Raw genomic sequence first — 17,662 nt, 5'->3', positions numbered from 1 at the left:
TAGACCTCAGCACTTTCTTTCCACATGTGTTTCATTCCACAGATAAAGTTACAATAAATAAGTTGGGTTGGATTCTTCTCACCAGGAAGCAAATGCATGGCGACTTCTGGAAAGGCAGATTAATGTTTTTGATAATTGTCCAGGAAGAAGTTTTACATTCTAGCTACTTGGCACACATCTTTAGCATGTAGAGCTAATCCTGCCATGCTTATCAAAACATACCATATGACATGCTGCAGTTGTGCGTGAAACACTGCTTTATAGATCTAATGCTTTGTCATACCCTTTAAAGCAATAGGAACAGTATTAACCTTAGTAATGGCTGAAGGTTTTTATGAGAACATTTTTATTTTTTGGCTTAAAATTCTAATCTTGCAAGTGGGATCTTCCAGAATTTGCAGATATATTTAAATAAAACTGTTTTGTTTCCTTTAAATTTTAAACGTCCGTTTTGTATTGTTGTTTGTTTATTTTAGTTAAAAGAGATATGCTTTACAACAGCAACAAGTATTACATTAAAAACAAATCAAATGAAAGATAAAATGAAAGCAAAAGTTCTTGAGAATATTTTTATTTATAAATCCATGCTTATTATATCATGACTCAATTTCTTTGTATATATTGATTTCAAGTGTACAACAGAACAGTTTAATTACATCTGTAATTTCTTAGAAGCATAAGCATAAGCAGAATTTCAAGATAAATCTTCCATTTCTTACTGGGTTGCAAACACTTATATTCAACCCATTATAGTAAAAGAGCAGTACATTATATTCTAGATTACAATATCTGTCTGCTGCCCTCCACCCTAATGTCCTGCAGTGCTATTGGATGGGCTCAAGGATGGATCAACAATCGCCCAATGGGCTCCCAGGGAGGTGATGCCATGACTCCTCCGGCCACTGATGAAGACCAGCTCAGCCTGGGGGTTTTCGGGGTACATGTTGAAGGAATTGCCAGAGGGCTGACCAACAAACAGGGAGCGACCCCGGTTAGTCACAAACACCAGGTAATACAAATAGTGAGAATGCTTCCCAGAAATCTGGATAATGGCTTCTCCATCAAGCAATTCAATTTCATTTCGGGAACCGTATGCATAACCAACAACTGGAGACCAGATATATCCATAGCGGAACTGGATGCTGGAGAAAAGGACAATTAATATGAACAAATGCAGAAAAAACTCTCATATATAACTTTTTGTTTTCTCTAAAATACCAAGAGAATATCAGACTTACCCCCGAATGTAGCTACTATAGTTTTCCCAAACTCTCACAGCAGTGATCCTTCCCTCTCCAGTAATCGTGTAGGAGCTCCCACTTCCCGACCCCACCGGAGGGGAGAACGAGTAATGAGGGTCAACTGGAGGAAAAACAGCAGAAAACTCATGAGCAAACTTGATCAAACACTCTGGAAATAAAATGTCCTTTACAGCATTTTATATCTTAACTTGTGGAGACGTACCATCAGCTGCAACAGCAGCAGCAAGAAGAGCAAAAATTGCCACGAAAAGCATTCTGTGTACCGAACAAAAACAAAAAAACATGTTTTATTCTCAGATGTTGTGTAATTTTGTGTAAATAAAATCTATATATTCTTACCTGTCTGTCTTATTTAAGATCCTATGTGGACTTCCAGCTGAGAGATCGTGTAGCTGTGTTCCCTGTGTCTCTTATATCTCCACCTGCTTTTGGTATGTCCTTTAAATGACATGTAAAATTTTACACACAGGATTTAAACTGGTTGTTAAATTAGGTATGAAAAAACACATCATGTGACATCATGTGGGCAGAGCTTTCAGTCTTCATGGGATTTGTCTCTCTGTTAAATTTTACATGTGACTTCAGAGAAAAGTTTTATAGAGTAATGGTAAACTGAATAATCATGGTGGTACTTTAACTCTAATTTCAGATCATATTTGAATGGTTTTGCATCATAAACTTTGTCAAGTTCGAAGATTTTGTTTTTACTTTATTTTCTTTAAAGTGGAAAAAAAAAACAATACCAACTTTACCCTGCATGGTTACTTGTTTTGGCTACAGGATTTGGTCATGTGTATCTAATTTATCAAATTATGGATAAATTAGAGCTTAAAAAAGCTATCATAAAGTAAACTAATAACTGCTGCAGAGACAGACATACGTCTTTCAGCATTTGTCAGGAATGAGGAAAACCTCTGATGTAAAACCTGCCATACAACTCCTATGAGTTTCCAGTCAACATACCGTGTCTCATCTTCAGAAAGCCTTTTGTTAAAAAATATTTCTTCTTGTACATCAGATTTTAAAGAGAGATTACATTAAAAATTAAATACAGCTATGATTTAAAATGTCTTTGTGTTCTTTTATAAAATAAAAGCAACAGAAGTTCCATAAAGGTTTGGATCCTTTAAGTTCTCCATTTAATTTATCCAATGAATAATAATCAACTTTAAAAAAAAAGTTTTGCATTCTAATTCATTTACAAAAATAAAAGGTCAGTAAAGCCAAAATTAGGGTTTAATAAGAGATTAGATTAAATTATTTTGGATTAACCTATGTTACAGAAATAAATAACTATAGTTTATTATGTCCCAATGTATTATAAAGACTTTCAAACTGGTCCTGATGGTATTTGAATTCTGATTGGTCTGTGGTTGTGTATTCCTGTCATGTTTTTTGTGTGTTTCCTTGTAGATTTTAGTTTAGATTTTAGTTTTGGTGGAAGTCTTTAAAGCTTCAGCTCTCTGTGTTCCCTCTGAGTTTTTAACTTTCCCTTCACTTACTTCACTGCTTTGACTCATCATTCACGCTGATTGTGCTCTCCTGGTGCATCTCACTAATCACCCATGGTGTTTTTAGGTTCCTTGGTTTCAGTGTTAATTAATTGTTAGTTCTCATCTCATCAGCTTGGTTTCCATGTCTGCTCTTCTCATGCTTAACCTGCCATTTTTCATTTGTTTTATTAAGTCCTGGAAAGCACCATGTTTCTCCTGAGTTACTTAAATATTATATAACTTATTTAATTTTCTCATGTTGTAAGACTGACTAAATATGATGTTTAAATATTGAAACCTCAAACCACTTATTTTCACAGTATTATCTGGGTGTCTATTACATTATATTTTCTCTAATAATATGACGCTCAAACCGCACATAGATGAAAATGATCCCTTCCACCTTAATGCTTTGCATTAGCTTCACTTCAAACACATTCTGAAACTCACCTGAGAATAAAGTCTGCTGCTTCTGAACTTGTTTTAGTTATTAATCCCCCTATAATGTAATAATCCCCCTATAATGTTTCTCTATAAAAATGGAACACATACGTAAACATTTACATGATGGCCCTGGAACAGATCATGGAGTTTTATTACATTTCAACACATTTTTAAACTGATGACTTAAAAACTGAGTTATCACTGTGATCAAATGACCACAGTTCACTATATTGTAGTATTCTAGTTAGTCTTAGTTTGTCTGAGTGGATGGTTTTGAATTTCCACCAGTCAAATGCAAATATACATTTTATTCATTTTTTTTGTTTCATAAAACTCTTTAAGCTTAAAGAACAGACTTGATTAGATCAGTGAAACAAAAGGTAAGGTAACACATAAATACAAACTCATATACACAAACTAACACCTAAACAGCATATAGACCCACCAGTCAACCTAGTAGTTATGATTTTCGTGAAAGCCCATACATGAACAGGGTTGGGATTTGAACCCTGTGGTTCAAACTAGCTTTGCTCTTCTTTCACTGAAATGAATCCCAGTGGTTAGAACAGACAAGATTTCAGTCAAGTAAAAACAGTGATGCATCATAATAATATCATTCAAGTAAAAGTAAAACGTATGTTGGAGAAAAACTATTCCCTAAAGTAAATTGTTGAAAAAGTACTAGAGTGAATGTAACTAGTTATTACCCACATCTAACTTTATTGTAAGGCTGAGGTAAAGGTGAGAGAGTTGCAATAAAAAGAATGACATTTATCCCTAGTGTTGAAAGCTGTTAATAAAGTGCAAAGGTCTAATGAGTCTTCAGTTCAAAGTACTCTAAACACAGATTTCAGAGCTTAAATGTTGACCTTTCCTCCTAAAGTCAGGTGTAAAAGCATTGGAGTATTTCCAAGTTTTTCCAAAAAAAGTCTCAGAACATCTCAAAAACAATAAAAATCAAGTTGGAGTATCTTAGAATAGCAGCAAATGTCTTCTTGAGGTATCTGCAGTGATGGCTCCAACAAGCTTTTAAGTGTCTGAAGCTTCAGCATCATCAGGTGAAAGTGTCAGACCATGAGAGTAATAATGACTCCATCATCCCGGCCCTGCCACAGCATCTCCCCTTCAAACGCCACCTTTCCGTGCTTCCGGGCTCTCATCAGAATCCCCACAACCTTATCAGAAATCCGGACATATCTGTCAAAAAGCTGTCCAAATGTGACACGGGTTTTCCCGTCCGGATCTGGATCAGCCATAGTCCTGATCACATAGCACATGTCGTCTATCTCACGGTGGATATGCTGCTCGGCTCGTTTGGCCCTCTCTGCGGTTTTTGTACCTTCCTTTGGACGTCCGTAACCCTCCTCACCCTTCTGCAGTCGTAGCGACATGGAGTAATCATAGTCAAAGTATTCACTGAATGGGTTCAGTTTCTGGTTAACTGTGTGCTCCACGGCCCAGTTTTGCCAGCGGCTCTTCAGGTTTCCAACAGCACTGTGCTTCTTAGAAAGGGCATTGATTTTGTTGGCATCCTCGGCTTCTTTTTTGTATCTGCAAGGGAAAATGGATTCAACAATAAAGAAAGAGGATGAAAAAAGACACAAAATATAAGAGGTTTTACTTGATATGAAAAAAGTTTAAATGTCTCTAAGGTATGCTCACAAATAATGAAAAAAAATAACCAAAGATAACTTAAATTGTGCCCAGAACAAAAGACCGTAATTTAATGAACAGACATCATAGTAATTGCAGTAAAATTGCTAATTTTGCTGTTAAAAAACACAAAACATGTTTGTTGGATTAAGTTCAAAATGAACTAAATGAATTTACCACAGTCAATAGAAACATGTAGAAACTATTTAATCTGTGGTAAAATAATAATTTTAAGAGGTTAATAGACTTTCTATTGGACTTTTTCCTCCAGTTCTACTGGGAGAGCTTATTCAAGCTTTCCTTACAGTTCTTTGACATACTCAAATGTAAAATGGAATATAAATAATATTTATCTTTATTATTACTTTTATAAACATATCATTACTACCTTAAACTTAATGACCGACCTTTTAGAAAGGGCTGAACAGAACAGACTGGTGTTTCTTTCTTTCTTGAACATCTGATACATACCCACTTACTGCACAACCTTTTTTCTGTACATAATACACAGGGTTCCTTTTATATTTACAATGATGGACATGAAGAGGTTAAATTGTTTAAAAGTTTCAGTATTTAAGAACCCTCACTTCTAAAACTTTCATGTCTTAAGTATAATCCACACTTTGTCAGAGAATTGATATTGTCCAATAAGATGATACTGATTTTGCAAAATGCTCAAATCTTTTTAGCAGGATATTTAGCTGAAGGTCCACAATTCTTGAAACTGCAGAATAGAATCACCAAATAGAAAAGAAGCATGATTGTCTTAAACAATCGTTCTGACAAATCAAAACAGGCTACATTCTCAGGTCCCTTTAATTCAGCATCTATATACTAGCCCAGATTATGCAGCACTGCAACATCTCTCCTTATTGGGTACGTGTCTCCATAAGAGGAATGAGTGAATGTCTTCGAACTTCCCCTAATTTAAAGGAACACAGTGCTAGTTAGAGTTTTTGCAGAAGTTTTGTCCCCTCTGGTGTAAACCTGTAAATGTGAAAAATCTAATGTGTCAAAATGTGACGGTAGCGTCTTTTATGCTCATGGGAGAAGAGTAAAGGAATCCACCTCTGTGAGCGAGCAGGCCTTCCTTTTAGAGGCAGAATGTCTTCAGAGATAAAAGAAAGTTATAAATATTGAAGTTATTTGAAACAGAATCTTTATTTAAGTCTAAAGTGAAAAAAAATTGTGGGAAAATGTAGCTGTTTAAAAGCTTTTGCAATTTTTAATTTCATTATATTCTGCTACCGATCAATATGATTTAGCCCTTTTCGTTTTATCTAGAAGTGTTATACTCTCTCTGTTGTGTGGATATCCGAGGAGCCAGGTGAATGCTCTGCCTCAGGCCATGCCCCGTGGATATGACCCAATCATTTTCATGAACCGACTAGCCCATAGATGCAACTGCAATAAGTAGAGAAACACTCGTTTTATGCTTCAGGCAAATGCACAAGCATGTATCGGAAAAAGAAAGTAATAATTAGCCTTTAAACTGGTTTAATGCTCCTTTAAGGCAGAAAAAATGTTCTTTCTTAATAAAAATGTGGTTACTGTTTTAATAGGGTTAATAACTATATTCTGCATGAATAATGCTATAAAAAAAACTGACCAGCTGTCAACTGACCTGTTACCTAACAAGCTTTAGACTATGCATATGTGTCTAGATAGTTTTGAATGTTTGTGAAGATTTGTCCCACAGCTGATTGTCTTTTTCTTCTCTTTTTTATCTGATCTAAATCAAAATCAAAAAGGATGTCTGATCCGTTTCTTGTTGAATCTTCAACTTCATGGGAAGCTTTCTGATTCCATTTATTACATCGGCTTTAAAGGTGACTGTATGAACGTTAATCGAGAGGTAGCTTTCTGCACATGTCAGATAACAATGATAGCCATTCCACCATGAACATACAAGGATGTCTTTTTTTATCACCGAGTTAAAACAATGAGGAAACAAATAGTTTCATGTAACATACTGGACGGATGTAGCGAGGGGACTTCTGGGAAAGATGCAAAGATCTGTTATCTAAGGAATCCTAGATGAAAAACACCGGCAGTACTCACACTGAGACTTGGGGTCTTTTTATCTTGACGGATTCCTCCTCAGAGTCACTTTGCTCCCCTGATTTTGAGACAGACATATTGTTTGTCTGAACATCCTGGTCCTTTGGTCTGTCCTTCTCCTTCTCTCCTTGCCCACAGCTGAGACCATCTCCTCCTTCTTTTCCAGCCTTCCTGTCATTTTCAATTTGCTTCCAGCTTTTTGTCAAAGAAGACACCATGTTGGAGCACTTCCTGCGGCGCGTTGGGGAGCTCTTCTTCTTTAGCAGTCGGTCAATCTCTTCATCGGGTGGAAGAGAGTCCCTCTTGATCTTCTCAGCCAGGTGGCTAACACCTGTGCCTTTCTCCTGAACACCGCCGGATACAGTCTTCACCACCTGCTTTGTTTTGATGGGAGATGCAAGATGGGCCTCCTCTGAGATCTTGATGTCCTCATCTATGGATGCTCCTTTAGATGGTGATACTGGAGTCTCTGCAAGCTTCTCTGGAGTTAAGAAAGTTGGAGTAGAGGGAGGCTTTTTGGGGGTCCACGTCTTCTTTGGTTCCCCGGGTAGTTCTTGGAGGGAAGACGGAGCCCATCCAGTGGGCTCGCTGGCTTGCTTCTTCTCATTCTCCACCACCCACTGCTGCCAACTGCTAGTCAGGCTGCACACCATGCTCACAGCTCGCAGCTTCCTAATATTCTTGTTGTTTGATGGTTTCCTTTCAGAGGTTTCCCCAGCCTTTTTATCAGACATTTTCTATTATAAAAACTTAGATATTTGCTGTTAACTCTTAACTCGAGTTTCTAAATTTTCTGCAGCCTTTTCTTCCAATTGCTTTCTGACCTGCAGCAATAGCCTCTACAGTAAACAGATGAAACCCTAACATGACGGTGGAAAGTATGCAAGTCATCCCAGGGAACGGACATGATCATCTTTCCCTGACATTGATGACCCCTTTAGGCTCATGTTTCATCACAGACAGCAGAGCTTGTCTTTGCTAAACAGGGCAGAGGGGAGGGTTGGGCAATTAAATGCTCAGTAACAACAAACTGTATCTAAAAAAAACGTTAAATAACCTAAAAACCGACAACTATGCTTAAACCAAAAACTCACCGTGCCATTATTTCAAAAGCATTGGCATTTAGACACTTTATCAACCTACAAATTACTTTCTCCTCTAGATAAAAAGTCAAACTCAAAGGTGCGGTCACTGTGCTGTGAATGCAAGCACTTGTTCAATCTAATTAAAACACTTTTAATCAAACTTTAGAATTCAGGTACTCAAAGGCAAAGATTAGCTTAGATTTGCAAGCTGAATAGCTCTGTAAGTCATGCTTTACATTATTCTTAAAATTTTTATATTCCTCAAAAAAGGAGGATGAAAGAGTTAAGTAATGTAAACTGGATTCAAACAAAACCATCTTCCTCAGTTTCCCTTTAAAATGGTTTGACACATGCATGAAAGTTTGAAACACAAGGAACATCACTAATAGAAAAATAACTTGTTTTTTTAAAGGTTTACACATAAAGACAGAATAAAAAAAGGTACGTGATTATTTAGTTTCAGAGCTTTAAAGCAAAAATCAAGTGCAGCCATGTCTTAGTAGATTGTTGAAAGACCCTTTGGCAAGACCCTTTCTATCTGAAATATGTCTTAACACAACCTGTATTCATTTGATTTTCCTTATATCCTCTTTGCCATCAGTTAGCCTCATACTTGAATATTACAACACTTTGTTACGCAAAAGAGTCTCATCCAAGCAAGTATTGTGTTCAGATGGCACTATGCAAACCTCCTTCTTAAGGGGATCATTACTGTCAGCTTCTTTGTTTGGGTCCCATCATTAAATGTAGCATTTCATACAGTAAACCTAAATATCCTGAGATTTTGTTTGACCCGGAGTATCGTCCAGTTCTGGGATGATAAGAAGCTGACACATTTTCCACTTATAAAAAGTTGTTCTCATGATGGACTTTTTGTATTTATTTTCCACTTCTCCTAAATTGTTGGGCTGAGATTAATAATGATTCAAGAGAAGTAATCATTTAAATCAAAGTCCATCATGAGAACAACTTTAATAAGGATTCAGAAAAGCAATCAACATCCTTCCTTTTCCTCCAGTTAAAACTCATACTCTGCTGCAGCATAATTGAAAACAGAGGTAAACATAGTTTAGTCTCTTGTTACCCAGATTTCCATCAACGAATAAAAACATTTTATTGAATAGTTTAATAACTTGTTTTTAAGTTCAATTTGTTTTCAAGAACCTGCAGCAACATCTCAATAAATAAATGTCAAAGTAGATTCATCTCAGTAATTCAAAAAGTTTAAATAGGAAACAGGTTCATTATGCACAGATAGACATATTTTGTTTATCCTAACTGCTTAAACCCTCTAGATTAAACTATTTATTTTAACCCCATAAATGTTAATTACGACAACAGATTTGGCATGCATCCAAATCAAGCATACTGACGGAAAATGGACTCTGAAAATGTCTCTGCTAAAAATAGCACTAAAGAAGAGGTTTAAATTGTTTTTTGTATTTTTTCACTTTTCCTAAATTAATGGATGAGATTAATAATGATTCAAGAGAAGCAATCTTTTAAATTAAAGTCCATCATGAGAACAACTTTAAAAAGGATTCAGAAAAGCAATCAAAGTCCTTCCTCTTCGGCCTCCAGTTAAAACTCATACTCTGCTGCAGCATAATTGAAAACAGAGGTGAACAGAGTTTAGTCACAGTGCTTCAAATGCAGCTGGAGGCTACGATCTGCATCTGTGAAAATGTTAATATCAAACTAACATGATGCTTGGATAAAACCTTTAGGCAATTAAAATTCTATTAGTTTAAAAAAACAAGTGAACAAACCAGCAACTGGAATGTCTAAAGCCTGGAATTAGCTACTTTAAAACACATTTAGCCTAAGAAAACATGCTTTCTTCACAGTCACACTTGGGGATAACATCACTAAATGTTATCCCAAATAAAATAAAAATCCTTTATGTTAAAATGTAAATAAATTGGCACATTTTTGCACCAGGTTTTAGAACATCAGGTTTAATCCAACCTGATGTTCTAAAAATTCCACATTATTAAAAGCGATAACCTCCAGTTTGTGAGATTTATTAGGGAGGATTACACACACACATACTGTTAGAGGAAAAAAAAAAACAGAAAATCACATGAATGGATTTTATTTTTGCTGCTTAAACTCTACTGAAGTATCTCAGCAGAGTTACTTACATTCTGGCTAGCCAGGGTACGTAGTTCTGGTTTGAGAACTAAAATGAACCTTAAGTTATGTAATCGGGTGTTTTAGTTTTCATCCCTGCATTTACAGAAATACTTGGTTTATAAATAGGAACTGGCATACGTATGCAGCAGCAGCTGTGAGAGTCTGTCACTGCGGGCAGGAAAGAGGGAGCCTCAGTAAGCCAACGTTTCCTGATCCAGTTCAGGGGAACATGTTCTGTACAGACTGGTGGATTAAAGCTCCTCCATTAGGGCAAAAAAAAATCAATATGAAAGAAATTAGATCAAGAAAACCAAACAAATAATACTAACTTGTCTGCAGACCGAGAAATGAATGAATTAACGAAGTTGTTTTTCCATGTTATCAGAAAACTTACAGTAACTAACGACACAAAGACTCAAATAACTTCCTGCACTATATTTAAACACAGACATTCCTGTCTGCAACAATGATTGATTTCATTTTCAGGAACTTATAACTTCCTTATGTTAAATCATACAAAAGAGAAAAACACTTATTTTACGGCAAAGTTTTATTAAACGATGCATCTTTTTTCCAAGATGAAATAAATGTCATTATTCAAACTTTTTTTTTTTCTTTGTAGTAGTGCTTCAAATGGAAAAATTTTAATAGAAATTGTTTTTTCAACCAGTAGGGGTCAGTATGTTTTAGCAAAAATCATCACTGATACCCAGATTTCCATCAAAGAATAAAAGTTTTAAGTTCAGTTCATGTTTTCAAGAACCTGCAGCAACATCTCAATAAATAAATGTCAAAGTAGATTCATCTCAGTAATTCAAAAAGTTTAAATAGGAAACAGGTTCATTATGCACAGATAGACATATTTTGTTTATCCTAACTGCTTAAACCCTCTAGATTAAACTATTTATTTTAACCCCATAAATGTTAATTATGACAACAGATTTGGCATGCATCCAACAAAAAAAATCATACTGACGGAAACAGGACTCTCAAAAATTCTCTGCTAAAAAAGCACTAAAGAAGAAGCGGTTTAAAGTGGTGATGGACAGTTCTCACCTAAAGAAACTCAAAAGCCAAAAACAACATGACATTTTATAAAAAACAGAAACCTGATACCAGCTGTGGAGCAAGGTGGAGCTGGTGTAATATTTTGGGTTCACTTTGAACTAACAGAACTTGAAACCATCAAATCATTTCAAAATCAGGTAAACGACAGGATACAGAACAAACTTTCAAATTAAGGCGAGTGAGTATATATATATATATATATATATATATATATATATATAAATAAGGTCTGGCAAAAACCAAGTCTATATCTGGTGGTCAGAGAGTAACAGAAATCAACATCTACAAACCTTGACATACTGATGCTGTACTATATGCAATAAAAAGACTACAATCCTTCCTCAAAAATGTGACAAGTTATTTCTAAAGGTTTTTTATTAGCCGTCATGGGTTTTCTCAGTGTTGACCACATTAAAGACACAGATCACACATTACAAAACAGAGAACACAAGAAACTTTACAGTTCAGTCACCATCCTCAGTCCAGCTGAACACAATGAGTTTAGAGCTTTTAAAGCTAAATTACCTTTCATTTTTCCAAACATGGGATTCTTTTTCTTGTAAAATAATGACCAAGAAGTATTAATGTATTTCATTCAATAAAGCAAAGTTGTTGCAGACTAAGATTCCTGGATTAGGGAACCTTGTGTTTTTTATGCATCCAAGCTTTTGATGAAGCCAACAACAGAACATGGATTAAACTGAAATAGAGAATGGTTCCTGGATACTTTGAGGCTCATTACTTCATTATTCTCACTAGATTTACCTACACAGAAGAGGTTGGACCCCAGTTTTATAGAGAATGTCTTGGACTGTGTCTAAATAGCCATAAACATCAGGCAACCTATGTAAACAACCACCTGATAGCTTTTATTCCCAGTAGAGCTACTGTTGCTACTTAATTCTGACAAGCAACATGCCGACAGGATCAGGTTTCAGATTCAAGTTCTATATTCAGACAAGCGCATTAACGTGGCATTAAGTATTTGACATAATCTGTACTATCAGCGGTCATTTGCGAAATGCAGACAGTGATGCCTTAAAGGTCCCCTCAAAATATTTAGAGGAACGTTTTTGTATCATCTGATTTTTTTGTAAAGCATTTTTGTAGAAATTAGTTGAATAATAAAATATAATAATCACTAATTATAATTTAGTGCCAACTGAAGAACCAATGCAAGAGCAGTTTAAAAAACCCTACATGACTCAAAGCCTCATCGACTTCAGATTTAATAAAAGAAACCAGGAGAGGGCATCATGTTTTATTTTCAGTTTATTTTTTTTCTCCAACAACCTCATGTTTTCTTAAAAAAGAAAAATATCTAAAAAGCAAAACAGAAAGATAAACTGTACAGACAGAGTGAGGAAGAGGTGAGGTAAGCTGTGATGAGAGCTGGTTTTCAAGTATCAGGACATTTTCTGAAACACAAACACCAAGTAGATACCTGCAGAGAACAAGACGATATACAGTAAGTATTTGGTATCTTTATAAAGTCAGTTTCTTCATTCTAAATTAAAAAGGTTTATGTAATTGAACCTACTGGTTGCATCCCATTCGGATCTGCTTAGGGTTCCCTGTTTTCAGACAGGAAACAGTGTTAGAGCAAGCAGGACTGTTAATCAAACTGAAGCTGAAGCACCACTCACCACTGGCCGCCTCACTCCAGCTTTATCACAGTGCTCTTTAGCATGGCAGTATTGCTCTGTGTTCTCTGTTGCCTGCTGACCTCCTGCCTCACACGGAAATGGCTGCAAATACATCCACACACAACAGAAACCATGTGAGGCGGGCTGAATCGATTAAACGGCAGCTGTATTAAGAAAATGCTGACTTTATTCAGCAGAAAGTATTCAGTTTAAGACTAGCCTGATCCCGACTTGATTATTGTTCACCAAATAAAAACTGAATAATTAAAGCAGTTTTCTATTTTTGACCAATTACATTCTCATCTAGACCCAGTTCAAGAATCAAGGCTCCAATTTAAAACCATGATTTCAAGGAACTAAATAAACCCAAAACAATAAGATCAGTCTTTTTTAATTTTTATATTAGGGAACATTTATTTACATTATTAATACGGTTTGCCAGAAACAAATCTAAAGTTGGCTTCAGTGTTATTCTGAAGTTATAATAAGGAAAATAAGGATAATGAATTTACTCACATTTAGCCCTGGTAAAAAAAATAGCTCTGTGTCAGTTTGGCTTCTCTGATTTTATTATTTACAGGCAGGAAATTAAGATAATATTTTATTCGCTAAACTACTGGTGTCATTTTACCCTGTTTTTTTCAAGCAATTATTTGCAGTTAAAAGATTGAAATAAAAGCCATATTCATTATGGCTTTTAACACTACTTTAACCAGTATTTTAGTTCTTATACTTCACTAATCTGGTAAACTACCAGGAAAATAAAAGTGCCGAAACTTTAAGTCATATAAATTCAGATTAAAGATCTGAAAATTTTTGTATAGAGTGGGATTTGATCATGCCATTATTACAATATTAACAGTTTAAGTTTCTATTTTAACTTTCTTTCATTTTATTATCAGTCTTTGTGTTCCTGTGGGTTTCCTTTAATGCACAGCACTTTGGATTGTCTGGCTTATAAAATGCTCTTTATAAATAAACTTACAATGCCTTACTAATGTTTAAACATTTATAAATCAACATTAAGTAGCAAGAGGCTATTTGGACGGCTCACATAAATCCTAACAACCTTGTATAATAATGAGCAAGAACAGTCCAATATTTTTGATTAAATAAAGATATAACAAAAAATACAGATTTTGCCAGTTTTTCCTTAAATGATTACATTTCAACAACAGAATGATAGATTGTTTTTGATACTAGTTTACATTATTTTCCATTAACATCAACATCCCATTAAACAAACATGATTCCTGCTTTTAGCAAAATACTACATGCTTTTATCTTCCTTCTAAGATTTTTAGAAAAGGTCCAGGAAAATGTGTGTAGGTGAAGAGATTTTATTTAGCTAGACTGAAGGGAAATGTATTTCTTTCGAATTGTAGTTGCAGGCCCCAGCTCTACTTAGCTCATTAGATACAATAATGTCTTGCCATACTGTAGAAAAACTGATATTGAAAAAATGCAGTCTATCTTGATGTTTTTCTACACTTATAAATAGGTGTAAAATTCCCTTTTTAAATGTAGATACCTATTCATTGGTGAGGGTATAGTACATTTTTTGTTTTTTTCTTTTTCATACTTCATACATCTATATAGTTTTTCAAACCTCAATTATTCATGGTTTAAAACAATAGAAGTGAAGTAAACCAACATCATTACATTTACCTAAAGATAAATAGGTAGATAAATAACAGAGGGAGAGACAGACGGAAGACTGTCTCGAATGGAGACAATCTTCAGAGAAATGAAGCAGGAGTGGATGGAATTAGATATTTGATGGTAAATGAAATCTTGTAGCATGTTTTCGGTAAAATGTCATTTTCCATAATTCATTTTCTGAAAATTTTGTAGATGGTATGAGATTTTATAAGCATAAAATATGACATTCCAATACTTCAGCTTGTTTTTATATATATACAAATTAGGAAAGTGAGCTCTGTGATTGGTAAAGGGTGATCGTATGAACAGGAACTGTCCTTGTTTCTATAGAAAAGGTGTTTGGTGTTTATATGAAATCTTTAAACTGGCAGTTCATTACAGAACAAAAAAGCAGCTCTCTCTGCAAATGAAACATAACTGGTTTATAAATCTACCCTGAAACATGACTTCTGGTATGAATCAAGCAAAGACTTACCTCCAGAGCCATCATCTTCATCATTAGGCTGCGATGTTGGTCCTTTTTCACTTTTTCATCAAAGAACTCGGAGAACCTCTGCTTTAGCACCAGACGCATGTTGTACCGCTTTGCCATGCTGAAACACAGGAGTCTCAGTTTTACAGTAGTAGTGTGATATTAAGTCCTTTTCCACGAGTATCTAGTCTTCTGAACTCAGTTTTATCTAGGCTTCTATTACATACAGGAACTTAGTACCAGTTTAGTTTTTAGTAACTTTTTAATTGCCGTTTTTAAGAGAAGACTCTTCAGTACCAGAGTTGTTCCGGTATGAATAGAAGAAAAACTTAAAACAGGTCCTAATTTAAAAGAAAAAATTTTCCAATTTAATTGTAAATCTTACTGTTCAAATAGAGGGAAGTAGACAAGAAACTCTGGAACATCAACAACGCCCTCAAGGTTGAAGTGATACTGACATCCGAACAGAGGATAGGAACCTTTGGACTCAAAGGAAACTTTGAAGACCTCGTTACCAAATGACAAGGAGTCTGATGCCTCCAGACGTTTACTGAGGAATATATATATATAAAAAAGAAAACAATTCAGACATTGTTCCATAAACTTTTAACGTTAACAGTTTTCTACAGCCTCTTAAGGTATTACAGTCAGAGCGACATTCTCAGAAAGAGGCTTCCTTGCTCTTACACAAGCTCGTAAGCGTCCGGCGTCGTTCCAATGAAGAAGCCTCCTGGTTTGAGACGCTCGCAGGCATTTCGTAGCATCATGTCTGCCTTCTGCTCGCTCTCAAACGAGTAATGATAGACAAACTGACAGCTGCAGATGTCAAACATCAGCTTGGGGTCGTCCAGCTTCTCCGACAACAGCTCCTGCTCCAACAGATCATAATGAGGGAAACTATTCTCACTGATGCTATCTAACATTGGCAGCTAACCACAGGTGGTACAAACTGTCTGCAAAGTGAAAATCTACCTTGGAACAGTCTGCAGCAATAAACTGGGCCCTGAAGATTTTCTCATTAGCGTGACTCCTCCTTTTCATATCTTCGTACCGAGTCTGGCACTGCTCAACAGACACCTCTGCTATATCTGGAAAAAACAGCAGAGGAAAATACACTGATGATTCCAGTAAACATTTATAATGAACAAAAATGGTCAAAATTGATATAAAACATGGCTTGTCCTAAAAAAATTTTTCAGAACAAGTATTAGAGACATGAACAATCAGTTAGCATGGCTGCATGTAAGGAGGATAATCAAATATTCTCTGATTAAATTCTTTAAAAAAAATGTAATTACAAAAGCACCTGAAATTATTTATTATAGATTGACTTTTTTTGGTGACATTTATAATTATTTCCCCTCGCCAATCAAGCGAAAGACATTTTTGGTTACCTGCCTGTCGAATAAAACAACTTCAGAGAACATTGTGTTATAGAGCGATGGAGGCATGGAATTCGCTCCCGTATTTCTCGGTTTCAGAATTGTACAATTTTAGCTTTTCATAAAGGCTTAGACTTTATGTATTTACTACTGTAACATTTATGGAATTAAGTACTTCACAATGAGCTATAGTAAATTAAATGTTTTGTAATGTACATAATACCCAGAGAGTGGTAATGTTTTGTACATAGAATAGCTCATACTATATTGTTATGTGTATGTTATAGATGTATATGAAGTTGTATTGTGTGTGTGTACTTCTGTGTTTGGCTTCATTGTTGTAGAGATTTGATGTAATATCCGTTAGGAAATGTTAAGACCCCAGGAAGAATAACTATTGCTTTCACTCCGTAGCTAATGGGGATCTAAATAAGTAAACAAATGACACTGTGTGAGTTAGTCATTTTAATTTATATTTGAGACCTCATTTTCTGCTATGATCCTGCCGGAGCTGATTGATTAAGATAAGTCTCTATGGCTAATGTTGACATTTACTCAAACATTTATGTTGATTATTGCTGTTTGTCATTTTTAAATTAATCAGAGATAAAAAAAAATTAAAAAAAGATATCTCCATTTTGGGATTTCTTTTTCCCTCTAACCTATTTACACTTTTTGAAACTAGATGAACTCCCAGAAGAGATACCACAACTTTGTCTTTCTATTTTGGAACAAAAAAAACAGAACAGAGGCCTGAGAGCGAGTCACCTGCACAGACAAGGTGGCTGATTCCTCCTCTTCTCCACTTTAACAAGTCTCCTCCTTTACCACAGCCCAGGTCCAACACAGACACGTCCCTGCTCCCCGCTCCCTGAACCTTTTCCAGGATCTCACCTGTAAGTGAAAAGAAGAAAAATAAAGATCTTAGAGTCCACCGCATCAGAGTTCAGGTAACCTCTTTATAAAATAAAACCAGAGAAGCAGGCCAAATTAGACAGGTAACATTTAGTGATGTTTCATAATGTTATTTGATTAGCAGGATAGGATCAATAAGTAATCTGTTACCAATCAGAACACTTTTCAGCCAATTGTTAAAGTTCCTCATGTAGAAGATCCTGCTCTGACTTCGAGCGGCGAGTCCAACCTCCTGCAGCGTGTTGTAGTGAGTCGCGACCTCCTTGCTGTGATCAGTCCTCTGGAGAATCAATAACAGGTCAATTATTGCAGTTTGACAGCTTTACTAAAAGGCTGGACTCAAAGCAGATGGTGACTAGAGGTGAGTATTGGCATGAGTGTTG

The 17,662-nt window shown here is 35.6% G+C and overlaps 3 protein-coding genes across 3 annotated transcripts in view; all 3 read right to left on the bottom strand.

The window, feature by feature from the left end:
* Positions 1–587: 587 nt before the first annotated feature.
* LOC107094955 (zymogen granule membrane protein 16-like) lies at positions 588–2,199 on the bottom strand. The gene is made up of 4 exons (XM_015390878.1): positions 1,602–2,199; positions 1,465–1,517; positions 1,239–1,362; positions 588–1,142 (listed from the first exon to the last, which is right to left on the bottom strand). The coding sequence occupies exons 2-4, from the start codon at positions 1,514–1,516 to the stop codon at positions 809–811; spliced, it is 510 nt and encodes a 169-aa protein (XP_015246364.1). The 5' UTR covers position 1,517; positions 1,602–2,199; the 3' UTR covers positions 588–808.
* A 1,263-nt stretch (positions 2,200–3,462) lies between these two features.
* Positions 3,463–7,728, bottom strand: abra (actin binding Rho activating protein). Its single transcript, XM_015390877.1, has 2 exons — positions 6,914–7,728; positions 3,463–4,750 (listed from the first exon to the last, which is right to left on the bottom strand). Exons 1-2 carry the CDS (start codon positions 7,645–7,647, stop codon positions 4,267–4,269), a joined length of 1,218 nt encoding a protein of 405 aa, XP_015246363.1. The 5' UTR covers positions 7,648–7,728; the 3' UTR covers positions 3,463–4,266.
* A 4,728-nt stretch (positions 7,729–12,456) lies between these two features.
* rnmt (RNA (guanine-7-) methyltransferase) overlaps positions 12,457–17,662 on the bottom strand; it is a 7,503-nt gene continuing 2,297 nt past the window's right edge. The window contains exons 3-11 of the mRNA XM_015390852.1: positions 17,430–17,559; positions 17,133–17,258; positions 15,955–16,070; positions 15,670–15,851; positions 15,368–15,532; positions 14,986–15,103; positions 12,849–12,950; positions 12,743–12,776; positions 12,457–12,646 (exon numbers count right to left, since the gene is read on the bottom strand). Coding sequence (XP_015246338.1) covers positions 12,609–12,646; positions 12,743–12,776; positions 12,849–12,950; positions 14,986–15,103; positions 15,368–15,532; positions 15,670–15,851; positions 15,955–16,070; positions 17,133–17,258; positions 17,430–17,559 — 1,011 coding nt within the window. The 3' untranslated portion in view covers positions 12,457–12,608. The remainder of the gene's footprint in view (positions 12,647–12,742; positions 12,777–12,848; positions 12,951–14,985; positions 15,104–15,367; positions 15,533–15,669; positions 15,852–15,954; positions 16,071–17,132; positions 17,259–17,429; positions 17,560–17,662) is intronic.

The sequence above is a fragment of the Cyprinodon variegatus genome, unplaced genomic scaffold (genome assembly GCF_000732505.1).
Source record: "Cyprinodon variegatus isolate N-32 unplaced genomic scaffold, C_variegatus-1.0 Scaffold516, whole genome shotgun sequence".
Taxonomy (NCBI): domain Eukaryota; kingdom Metazoa; phylum Chordata; class Actinopteri; order Cyprinodontiformes; family Cyprinodontidae; genus Cyprinodon; species Cyprinodon variegatus.
The sequence above is the reverse complement of the archived record's forward strand: the minus strand, read 5'-3'. Positions and strand labels throughout refer to the sequence as shown.

What these genes read in the sequence shown, in the direction of transcription:
- abra (XM_015390877.1), bottom strand. Translation starts at nt 7,647, where the DNA reads ATGTCTGATAAAAAGGCTGGGGAAACCTCTGAAAGGAAACCATCAAAC. An exon ending in AAAAGACCCCAAGTCTCAGT is followed by an intron (nt 4,751 to 6,913) that starts GTGAGTACTGCC and finishes TTTCCCTTGCAG; the next exon opens with ATACAAAAAAGAAGCCGAGG.
- LOC107094955 (XM_015390878.1), bottom strand. Translation starts at nt 1,516, where the DNA reads ATGCTTTTCGTGGCAATTTTTGCTCTTCTTGCTGCTGCTGTTGCAGCT. An exon ending in TGCTGCTGTTGCAGCTGATG is followed by an intron (nt 1,363 to 1,464) that starts GTACGTCTCCAC and finishes TTTTTCCTCCAG; the next exon opens with TTGACCCTCATTACTCGTTC. An exon ending in TATAGTAGCTACATTCGGGG is followed by an intron (nt 1,143 to 1,238) that starts GTAAGTCTGATA and finishes CCTTTTCTCCAG; the next exon opens with CATCCAGTTCCGCTATGGAT.